The 14,677-nt window shown below is 43.0% G+C and overlaps 1 protein-coding gene across 7 annotated transcripts in view; it reads right to left on the reverse strand.

Moving 5' to 3' along the window:
- The window catches only part of COL6A6 (collagen type VI alpha 6 chain), a 177,466-nt gene that overhangs the window by 97,973 nt on the left and 64,816 nt on the right, over positions 1 to 14,677 (reverse strand). For all 7 annotated transcript variants that reach the window (XM_070072824.1, XM_070072827.1, XM_070072823.1 and 4 more), the window contains 4 exons: positions 7,240 to 7,337; positions 3,837 to 4,433; positions 1,983 to 2,603; positions 322 to 882 (listed from right to left, as the gene is read on the reverse strand). In XM_070072824.1, coding sequence (XP_069928925.1) covers positions 322 to 882; positions 1,983 to 2,603; positions 3,837 to 4,433; positions 7,240 to 7,337 — 1,877 coding nt within the window. The remainder of the gene's footprint in view (positions 1 to 321; positions 883 to 1,982; positions 2,604 to 3,836; positions 4,434 to 7,239; positions 7,338 to 14,677) is intronic.

Here is a 14,677-nt window from a genome sequence, read left to right on the forward strand (position 1 = left end):
AAACCTGAAGTACTTCTTAAAACTTGAAATCATTTGATCCTATTACACCTGCAGTATCTAATCACAGATCTGTCCTAACAGGGATTTGTGGCAGGAGCTTAATTAATTCTCCAAGTGCACTTATTTTGCTTGGGGGTATTAATTAGAACACTTTAATGGGAGGGGCTCTCCATTTTGTTCTGGAGAACAGAGCGCAGCTAGAGAAATCATCAGATCTTCGCTTAGAAATTTATGTTGTTTCTCCAAATCAATAATGTCAAAGATTGTCTAGAAGGCCATCTGTGAGGTGAAGTTCAAAGTCAAAAGCACCATATCTCTTACCTTCTTCAGCACAGATTTCTTGAACAACTTGGTTTCTTATGTCTTTTAAAGCGTCGAAGTCGTGCACGTAGTACACTCTCTTTTCGTCTCCTGCAATTTCTCGCAGCTGTGTTTGGTTCGCCTCCTTGACCCCGATGGCGTAGACCCGGATGTTTTCTTCTCGCAGTCTTTTTGCAGGCTCCAGGATGCTATCCTTGGACATGCCGTTCGTCAGGACGACAAGGTGACATGGCACTTTGTTCCCTCGCTGCTGCTTCGCTTTTTGCAACAGCCTCAGCGTGAAGTTCAGGGCTGCACCTGTGTTTGTGTCCCCACCCAGCTGCCTGATGTTCTCAATGGCCCTTCCCAAATCATGCTTGTTGGAGTATTTACCAATCTCAAATTCCAAGTCCCAGCTGCTGGCGTACTGCACGGCCCCGACCCGCACCTTGTGGGGGCCGATGTGGAACATGCTCGCCACCTCCGACAGGAAGGTTTTCATTTCCTGGAAGTCCGTGGCCTGGGTGCTCCCCGAGCCATCGATGAGCAGATAGATATCTGCTTCCTCGGTGTCCACACAGCCTGAAAGCAACAAACGGGTTCAATGTGTTATTTGGGCAAAGAGTGAAGAAGAAATGGAAACAGATGGGAAGAAGAACCAAGCTGAGCCTCTTCAGACAGAAACAGCTTCCAGGCTTTAAAGACGTGTTTGGGAGGTCAACCTACAGGAACTGAGCACTGGCTGCACCAGAGCTGTTTCTGATCCCTGAGGACAATCACTCTAACTCTCTGCCCTGCATCACAGTCAGTCTGGTTACAGTAGGAAAAACTTGAGCTGCTTTATAGAAGTCACTTCCTGCAGTAACTTCTTCTAGTAACTGCTTGGCAAAAGTCCAGTTGTGTGCCACAAGATGCACAAGGTACTTAACTGGATATTGTGGATGTATTCATCTAAATTCTCTTGCATGAAATCTTGAGCAAATTATCGGCTCTTTACCCTACCTTCCCTAGCCAATGAACTAATTACCTAGGGACATTGTCAGTGACATTGTATGTGAAAGTCAGTGACACTTGTACATTAAATATGCTCTAAATCTTTTTTAAGGACATACACACCTATATATCTGTATATATATACATAGGCATAAAATATTCCCACAGCATACGTGTGCATGCATGAGACATATAAAAGACATACCGCCCTCTGCCTCTCTCCTGGAACCTGTAAGCTACTTTGTCCACCAACCAAATCACAGCTCCTGTTTATTGGCTAACTTGGCAATTTGGGGGTGAAGGGAGAAGAGAAAGGGAAGAAATTTAGGGAAAGAAAGAACAGGGTGACATGAGAAGCAAAGGAGAGAAAGAAAAAAAACAGCAGCAGATGGGATTCTGGGTTGTATTTCAGTCATGAGTCCAGTGAAAGCCACACCAAAGGGGAAGAGAGAGGAGATCCCTCCTTCTGTGCCAGCAGCTCACCTGCTGTTGTTCTCACCAAACTGGACTTCATTTTACCAAGCTAAGATAGAAAGATAGATAGATAGATAGAGATACATATGGGAACTTGTCCTCTTGCGCACTTGGTACCCAGCTAAGCCTTTTTAAATATTTAATGTTCAAACAACAGGAAAAGAAAAGAAGAAACAGAAAGGGCATGGGCAAGCCTTCTTTCCACGTGACCTTACCGGATTTGAGGGTTTCGGTGCGTTCTGCCAGCACGGAGACCGTGTGGGTTATTTGGTTCCGCAGCTTCTTCACAAATGTCTGATTGTGGGCGGCCAGGTCAGAGAAGGTTGGCAGCTTGGAGACGTACTGCTCGGCGGGGTGAGACGCTATCTTTTCCAACTGGGTGGCACTGGCCCCCTCCACACCCAGGGTGAACACCGTCACTCCCTGGCGCCGGAGGTTAACAGCCGCCCTGGTCACGTTGTCCTCTGAAGCCCTGTGAGTCACCAGCACCACAATTTGGGGCACGCCCTGATTCTTCCGGCTGCCGCCACGGGCACCGAACACCTCCTTCCTGATCTTCCGGAGGGCAGCTCCCGTGTAGGCTTCTCCAGCTCCGGGGGAGAGGCTCTGTATGCGATGGAGAACTGCTGACCGATTGACGCCCTCGCTCAGGGAGCCGATCACCTCCGTCTCATTGCTGTAGGCCACCAGGCCGACCCGCATGCAGCTTTCCTTTATGTCAAGGGCAGACACACTTTCCTGCAGGAATCCTTTAAGATGGTCAAAGTCCTCCAGGCTGCCATTGACCGCCACATCCAACAGGAATACGACGTCAGCCACGGAAGGGCCTTGGCAAACTGCACGCAAGGAGGGAACAGCAGAGTGTTAGCTGGAGATGCGTGGAGGTGGATGTGCCCAGGTATGCACTCAGAGAAGGAGCCACAGGAAATCACCATGAAGCTGAGAACAGAGGACCAGGGCTCAGACACTGGATCTTAGCTCAACTCCCAGCCTCAATGTCCTCCTTCTTAAAAGGGAGATGATAATGCTATTTATCTCACAGTAGTTACAGGCATTAGATGACATAATCTGCTTGGCCTGGAGCCTGGTCCCTAAGAGTCACGGACTGCACAGTAGCCATTACTATCATGTTAAAATCACATAGACGTCAACACCATTCCTATCAGTAGCTATAGTCCATATTTCCCTAAGGGAAGCTAAAAGAACAATAATTGTACCTTTGACTATTTTATTTGGGGTAAGGAATTACATTTTCATAGATTATCATAATAGCAGCATTCTCTGTTATCAATAGGAAATCCCATGTGTCATCTCAAATTGATTTAGCCAGGAACAGCATGAGTTTCCAGTATTATTTATCTGGAGATGCACACTTTGAGCAAAGTGTTTTCTTGATGGCTTCTCCCTGCCTTTCTCCTGAATGCTATTCATAAACTCTTGGGCATTCTTGTTAATAGAGAGACTGGGAAAGCAAGTGGGCTGTGGAGCAGAACACAGGGAAACTAATTTAGCACAGAACAGCAGGGAACGGCAGAAACTGTACGGGTTGGAAACCAAGGGCCTGACCTAGCTCTGGCTGCACACTGCAGCCTGGCCTGGGCCAGCTCACATGACCTCGAAGGTCACCTGCATGTTCTTCTCTGCAGAACAGGGGATCTGGACACTGTAAATTATTTTTCCCACTATAAATTATTTCTGGCTCTGGAATTCTATACCTACGTATGTGCCTTCTGACTTAAGGAGTTTAGAAGCACCTTTACCTTTTAAATGAACCAGTCGCAAAGCAACTAAAACCCAGGGAGACGACTCGGAGGTAAAGGCTAGGAAACCAGGAGCAGGCATCCCAGGGTTTGAAGAAGTCTGGGAGTGAAAGGCAACATGGCTGAGAGACAGAAAGCCAAGGCTTTAATCAGTCTTTCAACGGCTACAAGCACAGGACATTCCCAACCACGGGGATATTTAGCAATGGAAAATGCAGCCCACCAGCGGGCAAGGGGAGTTCATGGAGGTTGAATTCTCCTCTCCACGTTGATTTTGTTCGCATGCCTATGCACGCTTGCTGTACCCACCTTCTACAAGGATGTCATCCACGGCCGCGTCCCTGTACTGCACCGCGTCCCTGATGGCCTGCGTCACGTTGTGCGAGAACGTGCTCAGGTCCCGGACCGTCCGGAGGCTGAAATGGAACTGAGACGTGGCCATGGCCTTGACGTCTTCCTCAGCGGCCTTCTGCACCCCCACGGAGATGATTCGCACCCCGTCTCGCCGCAGGGCCTCCGCAGCCGCCCCCACGTCGTCCTCGGACTCGGCCGAAGCCAGGACCACCAGGACCGGGGGGAACTCCTTCTTGTCTCTGCCGTTGGGGGCTGCGGAGAAGTAGGTCCTGTGCGCCTCCCGCAGGGCGTTGCCCACGCGCAGGGAGCCGCCCAGGAACTCCACGTTCTTCTTGAGGTGGTTCAGCATGGGGCCCTTGCCCTTGAAGGTGCCCAGCTCGAACTCGCTGTGGAGCTGGTCGCTGTACTGGGCCAGCGCCACGCGGAACTTGCTGGCATCGATGGGGAGGCTGGTGATCATCTTGTTCAGGAAGGCTTTCACGAAAGGGAAGTTCTTAATTCCCAGGTGATCCGAGCTGTCCACCAGGAACACCACGTCGCCATACTGAGGGCCTGCAGAACCACAAATGTAGGGACCAAAGCAAGAACTTTAAAAGGGAAATTTTTCTTTCCTTTTTTTTTCTTTTATAGCATCTTGACAATAAACATGAAATAATAGCCTGAAATTTCATATTTTCTCAAAAAAAAAAAAAAAAACCCCACATTTCCTGGGCTGATTGTTTTGTATAAGTCTTTTAAAAAAGATTTATTTGAAAGTCAGGGTGACAGAGAGAAGGAGAGACAGAAAGAGAGGGAGGGAGAGAGGTATATTGTGACTGCTGGTTTACTCCCCAAATGGCTGCAACAGCTGCAGCTGGCCCAGGCCAAAGCTATGGGTCCTCTCACACAGGCGGCAAGGGCCCAAGTACTTGGGGCATCATCTGCTACTCTGAGGTGCACTAATGGAGCTAGCTGACTGTGAAGCCGAGCAGTCAGAACTTGAACCAGTGCTCCACTATAGGACGCTTCCCCTGCTATGCCACAACACCATCCTCCTACACAACCTCTCATTTGAACTGATCACAAAAGTATACTTTTGCAAAGAATGTACCAACTAGAAATAGGAAAACAGAGAAGTAAAAAGTCACAGGTTTTTATACCCTTAGTGGTTAATTTCTCCTTGTACTCTTTTTCTTCCCTCTCAGAATTTGATTTCAATTTGTATCAATAGAATAAAAATTGTATTGCCAATCAAACTCCTTCTGCTTGGTTTTAATAGCGAAATCTGAAAGACAGCCTTTCATTGAAATTGTCATTTAAGCAATGTAATAGATGATCTATTAACTTATAATACTTTTGAATTTTTAAAATCTTAAAATCACAAAAATGTGAGATTGTTTCAATCTATTTTAAAATTTACAATATTTATGATGAATCATGTGAGTATTAAAAAGGTAAATGTATTCTTACAGATGCAAATGTGATGACACCCTATCTTAGGCTACAAAAGAGATAACAGCTTCAGTTTCCCCTGTAAGTATGATTTTTATTTAGAAATACACTACCTTTTAAAGCTTCATTTAATACCAGCTATCTAGATATAATCTTGCATGACAGAGAATCCCTGGGCTAAAGTGATAAACATTGTTTACTGATGGCTTGTTAATTGGGACTTACAGCACTCCCGACCTTTGGGTAAGATTCATTTCTTATCTTGCAAAGGGAGGGAAATGTGTGTGTGGTGGGGAGAAGTGGTGGGAATACGCTTAGGAGTTCAGTGCAGGGGCAGGCATCCGGTGCTGTGGTTAAGCTGCCGCTCTGGACATCAGCATTCAGCATCCCATGTCAGAGTGCCTGCAGTTGAGCCTGGATCCATTCCTGATTTCAGCTTCTGCTAATGTGCACCCTGGAAGCCAGCCATGCTGGCTCAAGTAATTGCGTCTCTTCCATCCACATGGAAGACCCGGATTCAGTTCCTGACTTGGCTTGGTCCATCCTTGGATATTGTGGGCATTGGGGGATAGAGGCAGTAAGTAGGAGACATCTGTCTCTGTGCCTTTAAATTAAATAAAAGTTTCTAAAAAGAACAGAAAATAGAGTGTCACAGAACAAGTCATGAAAGCCCTCACTTGATCTGTGAATTTTGAGCACCGTCAAGCCATTCGGTACACTTGATCTTCAGCTTCCTTTCCTTTACAATAAGCAGACTGTATCCAAGGACGCTCTTCACTCGGATTCCGAGATTGCTGAAATGGTTACTAGACCACTAAATAACATTAGACATTAAAATACTTCAATCTTTCCTGTGCTACCATTGTGAAGAAAGCAGCCTCAGCACCTATGGGTGTTATTCTATTCTTACACTCGGAAATAATTCTTTCTTGTCTTTGACATAACCTTAGGCCAGCCAATCGAAGATTCCTCTCGCCATCAGACCAGCAGCACGTCAGGCGAAGAGACACGTAAGGGCAAGTCCACACTGTTCACAAGAAGACTGGACACCCTCTGAGGACTGCCAGGTGAGCCCTGCCCAGGCTGCTGGACTCCTGACCAACAGTAGCCCTCCCATTTATGAAAAAAACCATGGCATCCTGCACAGGGGGAGGAAGTAGGTGCCTCGCGCATGAGCTGGACACAGGCTTTGATAAGGTCTGCCATTATGGCTGAGCCAGGAGATGATCTGGGGAAAAGCATCATCACTTCTTAAAAAAGCTTAAGGCCCTGTCAGACATTGAGGGAGGATGCATGCAGAGCAAAGCCAAGTTGATATTTTCACACACTTGCTGCCACAGTCAGAGTCCTCAAGGAAGTAGGGAAAGCCAATGTCAGTGGCCCTGGCTGTGAGCTGTGTGGGACAGGAACCCATCATTTAAGTGGTGGTGGAGCGGGGAAGGGTAAGCCGGTCTCTTGACATCTAGTCAACAGCATACATGCTTCCTCTCCAGAAGATAAGCTCATCTTTACAACAGGCAGATGTGCAGTTCCAACTGGAGCAAAATCTGGACACTTAGCCACGGCTACCTTTCAGCACAAATGAATTAGAGAAACACATGCTAAATCTTCCAGGCCTGAGCTGGTATCAACAGACAGGATCTGCATGCAACCTCCCAGAAGACCCAAAGGGCTTGAAACAGAGGAGGAACTGACGGCTCTCAAATCTCCCTGTGGCTGACAAAGGCCAGGGATCGGAAGCAAATGATCTTCAAAGCAACACATGGTTGACATCAGGAAGAAACTGTCCCACCACCTCCCTTCCCACTGCCATCAAAACCAAAACAAAGTAGAGCACAACTCTTGACTTCTAAGTAGGTCAAATTCACTTATTAGCTGTTTTCTATAGTAAAAATTACAGGGAATAGTTCTTCTGGCTTTTCCTTACCAGGAGTTTGGTTCACAGACACACGGCAACACATGATGATGAGGAAGACAATCAGCAGCATTTTCATATTATGATCTGAAAGATCTACAGCTGGAAATCTGAAAAGATGAAAATACAAACAACAAAGCTAAGATCATTGTGGGTATTATTTGGAATCAAGATTCACACACACAAGAGAACACGAATATTGGACACAGAAGAGAACAAGGAATTTCTCAAGTTCATTGACTTCTAATCTGTGAAGGAACTTAGAGAAAAATGAATCATCCACATTTACAGTCACATGAGCTTTTGCTGGGCCTCAGACCTTGTGGAAAGAACAGATTTTTGCACAGTGGAGGTAGCCAGATGGAGTCTGCTCAACGATATTATGTGTTCCTATGGGTCATGTCCCAGTAGCCTGGTGTCATCCTCGATCCATTCATTGCCGAGAAAATACAGAGTTCACCACTGGGACACTCATCTGAGACCTCATCATTGTGAACACTAAATTATTTAAATAATCAGTATTTCTAGAAGTCGTCAAAATTCCCCACTTTTCTCTTCTATTTCCCTACTGTTTTACATTTTATATCATTTTACATTTCCCTTATAATTTCCTCATATTTTCTTCTTCTTTTGTAATTAGAAAGGCAACCACTTCATTTTATCCTTAAATTTGAGAAAATAAAAAGCAGTGAATTTCCATATTCCATGCAATATTCTTAGAGTGAGAAACTCAGTTGGCTCTGTTTTACCTCCGACTACGCAGAGCTGTACAAAGCAAGCATTTCCCCATTGCAGCTTGGTCAAAAACATTTTTAGATCTTGAAAATAATAGTTTAAAGATGCTATTGAAAATAAATATGTTAATTTGAAGTAGGTTGGGCTCAATCATTACTTCATCCAATAAACAAAAAATGAATTGAACCATTTTGATGTTAGTCAACCAATGTCTTTTTTCTGCTTGACTAGTTAATTAACTACTATCTAAACATGTATTTTCAGTTCTAAAACTGGCTCTCTCCCTGCATACCAGACAGGCTGCTTGTACTTAATATTTCACCCCTTCAGAAATGGAATTTTGTCAGGAAAAATTCCATACCTATCTTCTCACCTATTCCATTGCCTCTCTGACATTTTGTAAGTTTGGGACTCTATTCTAGTCTCCCACAAGAAGTCTAGACAATGTACAGTTTTAAGGTTGAAAGCCAATGTATCAGTACTAGTCAAGTGGAAATCAGTGAGCTGGAATGGACTTTAAAGAAGTCTAGTACAGCCCTTTGATTCTAGAAAAACTAAGACCCCAAGTGGATTACCCAAAGACAGAACCAACTCATAAATCTGTAGAAGTATTTTATTAATGTGTATAACCATAAATAATAAATTCTACCATTTGAGCCTTTATTGTGCGCTATGCCCAATGCTAAGAACCACATTCTTTCTCCTGTTCAGTTTTGAAAACAACCCTAGTAACAAGAGAGAAAGAAACAGATCCACACACAGAAAAAAACTGAAAAAAAGGACACATCTGTCACCCTGCATCCCAAACTCAGTGTTTAAACACAAAGTATCTCCTGATTTCTTCATTGTATGTCTTGTTTTTACCCCAAGTACTAGGAGATATTGCTATGTTTCCAACCCTTTTATTTTTGCTCATCAAAATACAGCTTTACACTACTTTCTTCTTTCCCATTTATTTATGAGCTTTATAAGTTAGTGCATATTTGGGAGTTAGGAGAGAAAAAACAATGTGTTGGGAAGGGTGCATGGGAGCAACATCAAAGATCCCAGCAATCAAGATGGGAAGGAAGGAAGCTGTTGGGTGAAGGTTAGATACCTGGAGAGAGGAGTGAGGGTTAGGTGAGCCCACAGCAGTTCAACAGCAACAAGCAGCATCTGGAAATGTACCCATGTAGACACTCAATACCACTGGTACAGAAAGTGCTGAGCTCCCTGGGGTAACATTTGGCGGAATAAATTTTTGCATTTTTAACAATTACTTATTTTCTTTTTTAAACTTTTATTTAGTGAATATGAATTTCCAAAGTACAGCTTATGGATTACAATGCCCCCCCCAATAACTTCCTTCCCACCTGCACCCCTCCCAACTCCTGCTCCCTCTCCCATTCCATTCACATCAAGATTCATTTTCAATTATCTTTATATACAGAAGATCAGTTTAGCATATATTAAGTAAAGATTTCAACAGTTTGCACCCACACAGAACATAAAGTGTAAAATACTGTTTGAGTACTAGTTGTAGCATTAATTCACATTGAACAACACATTAAGGACAGAGATCCTACATGAGGAGTAAGTACACAGTGACTCCTATTGTTGACTTAACAAATTGACACTCTTGTTTATGGCGTCAGTAACCTCCCTAGGCTCTTGTCATGAGTTGCCAAGGCTATGGAAGCCTTTGAGTTCACCGACTCTGATCATATTTAGACAAGGCCATAGTCAAAGTGGAAGTTCACTCCTCCCTTCAGAGAAAGGTACCTCCTTTGATGGCCCATTCTTTCTACTGGGATCTCACTCACAGAGATCTTTCATTTAGGTGGTGGGTTTTTTTTTTTCTTTTTTTGCCAGAGTGTCTTGACTTCCCATGCCTAAAATACTCTCATGGGCTTTTTAGCCAGATCTGAATGCCTTAAGGGCTGATTCTGAGGCCAGAGTGCTGTTTAGGACATCTGCCATTCTATGAGTCACTTCCCATGTTGGATCGTTCTCTTCCTTTTTTATTCTATCAGCTAGTATTAGCAGACACCAGTCTTGTTTATGTGATCCCTTTGACTCTCAGACCTATCAGTATGATCAGTTGTGAACAGAAATTGATCACTTGGACTGGTGAGATGGCATTGGTACATGCCACCTTGATGGGATTGAATTGGAATCCCTTGGCACATTTCTAACTCTACCATTTGGGGTAAATCAGCTTGAGCATGTCCCAAATTGTACATCTCCTCCCTCTCTTATTCCCACACTTATATTTAACAGAGATCACTTTTCAATTAAATTTAAAAACCTAAGAATAGTTGTGTGTTAATTACAGAGTTAACCAATAGTATTAAGTAGAACAAAAAAATACTAAAGGGGATAAAGTATTAAGTTGTACATCAACAGTCAGGACAAGGGCTGATCAAGGCATTGTTTCTCATAGTGTCCATTCCACTTCAACAGGTTTCCTTTTAGGTGCTCAGTTAGTTGTCACTGATCAGGGAGAACATATGATATTTGTCCCTCTGGGACTGGCTTATTTCACTCAGCATGATGTGTTCCAGATTCCTCCATTTTGTTGCAAATGACCAGATTTCATTGTTTTTTACTGCTGTATAGTATTCTATAGAGTACAACAATTATTTATTTTCACATTACTTAAAATACAGAACGATGTTCCATCTGATGGTGTACTCCCCAAATACCTGTAAACTGGGGCTAAGGCAGGCCAAATCAAGGAGCCCAGGACCAGTTTGGGGTTATCTCACAGAAGTGGCAGGGACACAGGCACTTTTGAGCCATCACCTGCTGCTTGCCCTTAGCAGGAAGTCTGGTCTCAAACCAAGCACCCTGATAGGGGACATGAGGATCCCAAGCAGTGTCTTAACTGTTGAGACAAACACTTGTCCTCTTGAAGTCTCTCAACAGAACCCCAGATCTAGTGTGCTGTGGGCTCCCTAGTGCTGAAGCCTGAGCCCAAAGCCAATGGGACCAAACTTCCAAGTTTATGCCTGGGAAGCAGAGAGAATGGCTCATTTTTACCATATCAAAACATGGATGACCTGCCTCTAATCTGCATGTTGTTTTACTATGAGACATGACAAGGATTTTCATACTTAAATCCACACACAAAAAATACTTGATCATCTGAAGACACATGAGAATACTTCCAAAAGTTTGTGCACAAATTTTGATATAAAATATTTTAAACCCAGGTATCCAAAGGGTCTTCAGAAACTTCCTGCATAGTTCTTTCATAATACGCAGTTACATGAAATTTCTGAAGACCTCTTGGATGAATCGATTTATTTTTTTTGCACAAAAATAAACTTTGGATTCTACTGTTCACAAACATTTTGAGGTACTCTCTCATGAGGGAAGAATGAAGGAGATATTTAAAGTAAGCAACGTGAAATTTAAATTCATGGTACATCCTATCTTAACAGTGAGATTGATTGCTTATCATGACAGAAACACTCTACAAGGTACATGTTTTTTTAATTTGAATTTTATTGCATTTCATTCATTATGAACCAAACAAGCTGAAGCTAATACATCTCTTTCAAAGTGATATGCTATAAAAGCCTTTTTTTTTTTTTTTAAAAAAGTAGGTCTATGCAAAACCTAGTTGAGAAGTAGATATATCTGATTTCAGGTATAGCTGCAAAATCAGCACAGCCACTCAAGCCTTGGTTGTCAAAATAGAGCTTTACACTACTAACCTGGAGTGCTGAGAACTTGGGCAACACCTCCTAAAACCATTGTGAACCCATGCTTCAGGGAGCTTCCGCTCCAGGCAAGCCAACGCCTCCTAGTCCAAGCCATTGTCTTCACAAAAAGATTACCAAGAGTCAAGAAGAGATATAAAACAGACTTTAGCAAAAATTAAAATGAGGCATGCAGGATACAGTACTGATTTTATCTTTCCACAGGAACATCATCAATTGCGTCACAGTAAGAAACAACTCTAGACCTTTGTCACAGTGTCAAAGATGGCTGTTTCTCATTGAACCACTGATGTCTCTACTGTTTCCCCTCCTCAAGCCATTCTCTTCAAAAGTCAAAAGGTGGAAAGGAAAATAAAGACATTTACATGTTAAAATGCTGCAGGGTAAATCCTTGGTATACAAGAAGCACAAATGATGATAAGAATGCAAAGTTTTATTTTATTGTCAATGCCACACTGTCTCCCAATGCACTTTCTGGAATCACAAAAAGCTTTCAATGTGGATCATGCAGGTGACCTTGTGCCCGTAAAATGATATCTTCCGTGTTGAGAAAGTGGTTGGCTGTGTGGAAAGAGCAAAGACTAGGGAGTCACGTGACCTGAACTCCACTTTGCCCCTAAGCTGTGCAGTGACTTCAGCGGCACCTTAGTTCCCTTGGTTCCTAGTGTGAAGCATGGAGGTTAAATTCTCTCTAAGCCTGAGCAACTTCATACTGAAACAGTTCACTGATCTAACAAATACAACTAAAAGAAAAATAGGAAGAATTAGGTCAAGAGCATATTGAGGCAGCACATTTTCAAACAGTTCCTTGAAGGAAACTGCCCCTTTGACAACTACCTGAGACAGGTCCTTTGTGGGCGGGGCTAGCAACAGCACAAGTAGCATCCCACCCATTGGTGTTTTCTGGGCCACAAACTGTGCTGGGATCCTTTGGGACCAATTATATAAACTTCAGGGGACCAGAATTTCAACAGTGCGAACGCACTAGTAATTAAGCATCCAACTTAGAATAAACCCAAGAAAAATAGAGATGCTAAAATGCTAAAAATTAAATAAATCGGAAAACTAAAAAGGTAAAGAAAATTAAGTTTTGAAAAAAAATCTCAGAATACAGCGATCAATAAAAAAGCTGTGTGTGTGTGTATGTGTGTGTGTGTGTGTGTAGAGAGGACACAGACAATTGTGTGAATGAAAAAAGGAGATATGATTATTGATAAGGCAAACATTTTAAAGAAATTGAAGAAATACTTAAAAACATCTACAAAAGAAGAGAAAGAAACTTACTGGAAGAAAATGTAAATGGTTTCTAGGGCAAGTTCTAGAAATGCCCTACTGCTTTTATTGGCAAGTTCCACAAAGCTTTCAAGAAACAGACTGTCTGAAACTTTTGTAAGAGAAGAGCAAAAGAGGAATGTTAGTCAATTTATTTTTATGACTAGTGTAATCGTGATGCATAAATCACATGACAGGGGAAAAATTAAAGGCCCATTATACTCAATAAAAACATAAAATACTAGGCAAAATATTAACAAATCAGTGTCTACAGTGTATTAAAAAGATAACACACAATTATTAAGTTGACTTTATCTCAGGAATGTAAGGATGCTTTCAAGTTACAAAATAGGGGTGGGTGTTGTGATGCAGAGGGTTGAGTAATACTTGGGTTGCCCACTTCCTATATCACAGTGCTGGGGCTGGAGTCTTGCTCTTCTTCTGATCCAGCTTCCTGCTGATGCACATCATGGGAGGCAACAGATGATGGATCAAGTACTTGAGTTTCTGTCACCCACCTGGACAGCCCTGGTGGAGTTCCTGGCTCCTGGATTTGGCCTGACCCATCCCTGGCTATTGTGGGCATTTGAGGAATGTACCAGCAGATGGATGGCACCTTCCTCACTCCTTCTGTTGCTCTGCCTTCCAAATTAAAAAACTAATTAAAAGTTTAAAAAAACAAATTAGAAGTCAGAGGGGCTGGCACTATGTCTCAGTGGGGTGGGCCGGTGCCTGCAACAACTGCATCCTATATGAGTGCTGGTTCTAGTCCTGGCTGCCCCACTTCCAGTCCAACTCCTAGGTGATATGCTTGGGAAAGAAGTAGAAGATGGCCTGGGGCAGGCAACTGTGGCAGAGTGGGCTGTGCCTCTGCCTACGGCTCCAGCATCACATGAGTGCTGGTTCGAGTCCCAGCTGCTCCTCTTCTGATCCAGCTCTCTGCTAATGGTCTGAGAAAGTAGTGGAAGATGGCCCAAATTCTTGGGCTCTTGCACCCATGTGGGAGACTCAGAAGAAGCTCCTGGCTCCTGGCTTTGGATTGGCCCAGCTCTGGCTGTTGTGGCCATTTGGGGAGTAAATCAACAGGTGGAAAACCTTTCTTTCTGTCTTTCTCTCTCTCATCAGTAACTCTACCTCTCAAGTAAAATAAATAAAATAAAATAAAAAAAAAAAGAAGTGGAAGATGGCCCAAGCACTTGGGCCCCTGCCAGCTACATGGAAGACCCAGATGAAGCTCCTGACTCCTGGCTTTGGCCTGGCCCAGCCCCAGTCTGTCTGTCTCTCTAACTTTCAAACAAACAAATAAATCTTTAAAACAAAAATCTCATAAAACAAATGAAAAACACCTCATCAGTTCAACTCAGGTAACCTACTGTTACTCCTAGGTTCTAATGAACTGAAAACAGAACAAGAACAAATCAAACTATTATTGTTTGCAAGTGATGTGATTATTTACAACTATAGACAAATCATTAAAGAGTATTCAGAGTGCCTTCATATAACACCAAGAAAACTCAACCATCTTTTTAGAAGACTCAAGTTAAAATATTGTTAACACATCAAATACCAATAAACATCAAAATATGTAAAAAAATCAATAGCAGAATCTATAAAGCTGTACTGCAATCTGAAAAGACTAAAGGAATGGAAGAGAGCCCAGGGACATCCATGCATTGATGTTATGGTAGGGAAGTTGGGGGAAATGGTTATTTACATATAGACAGGTGAAATTGGAT

This window comes from Oryctolagus cuniculus, chromosome 4 (assembly GCF_964237555.1).
Source record: "Oryctolagus cuniculus chromosome 4, mOryCun1.1, whole genome shotgun sequence".
In the NCBI taxonomy this organism is placed as follows: Eukaryota; Metazoa; Chordata; class Mammalia; order Lagomorpha; family Leporidae; genus Oryctolagus; species Oryctolagus cuniculus.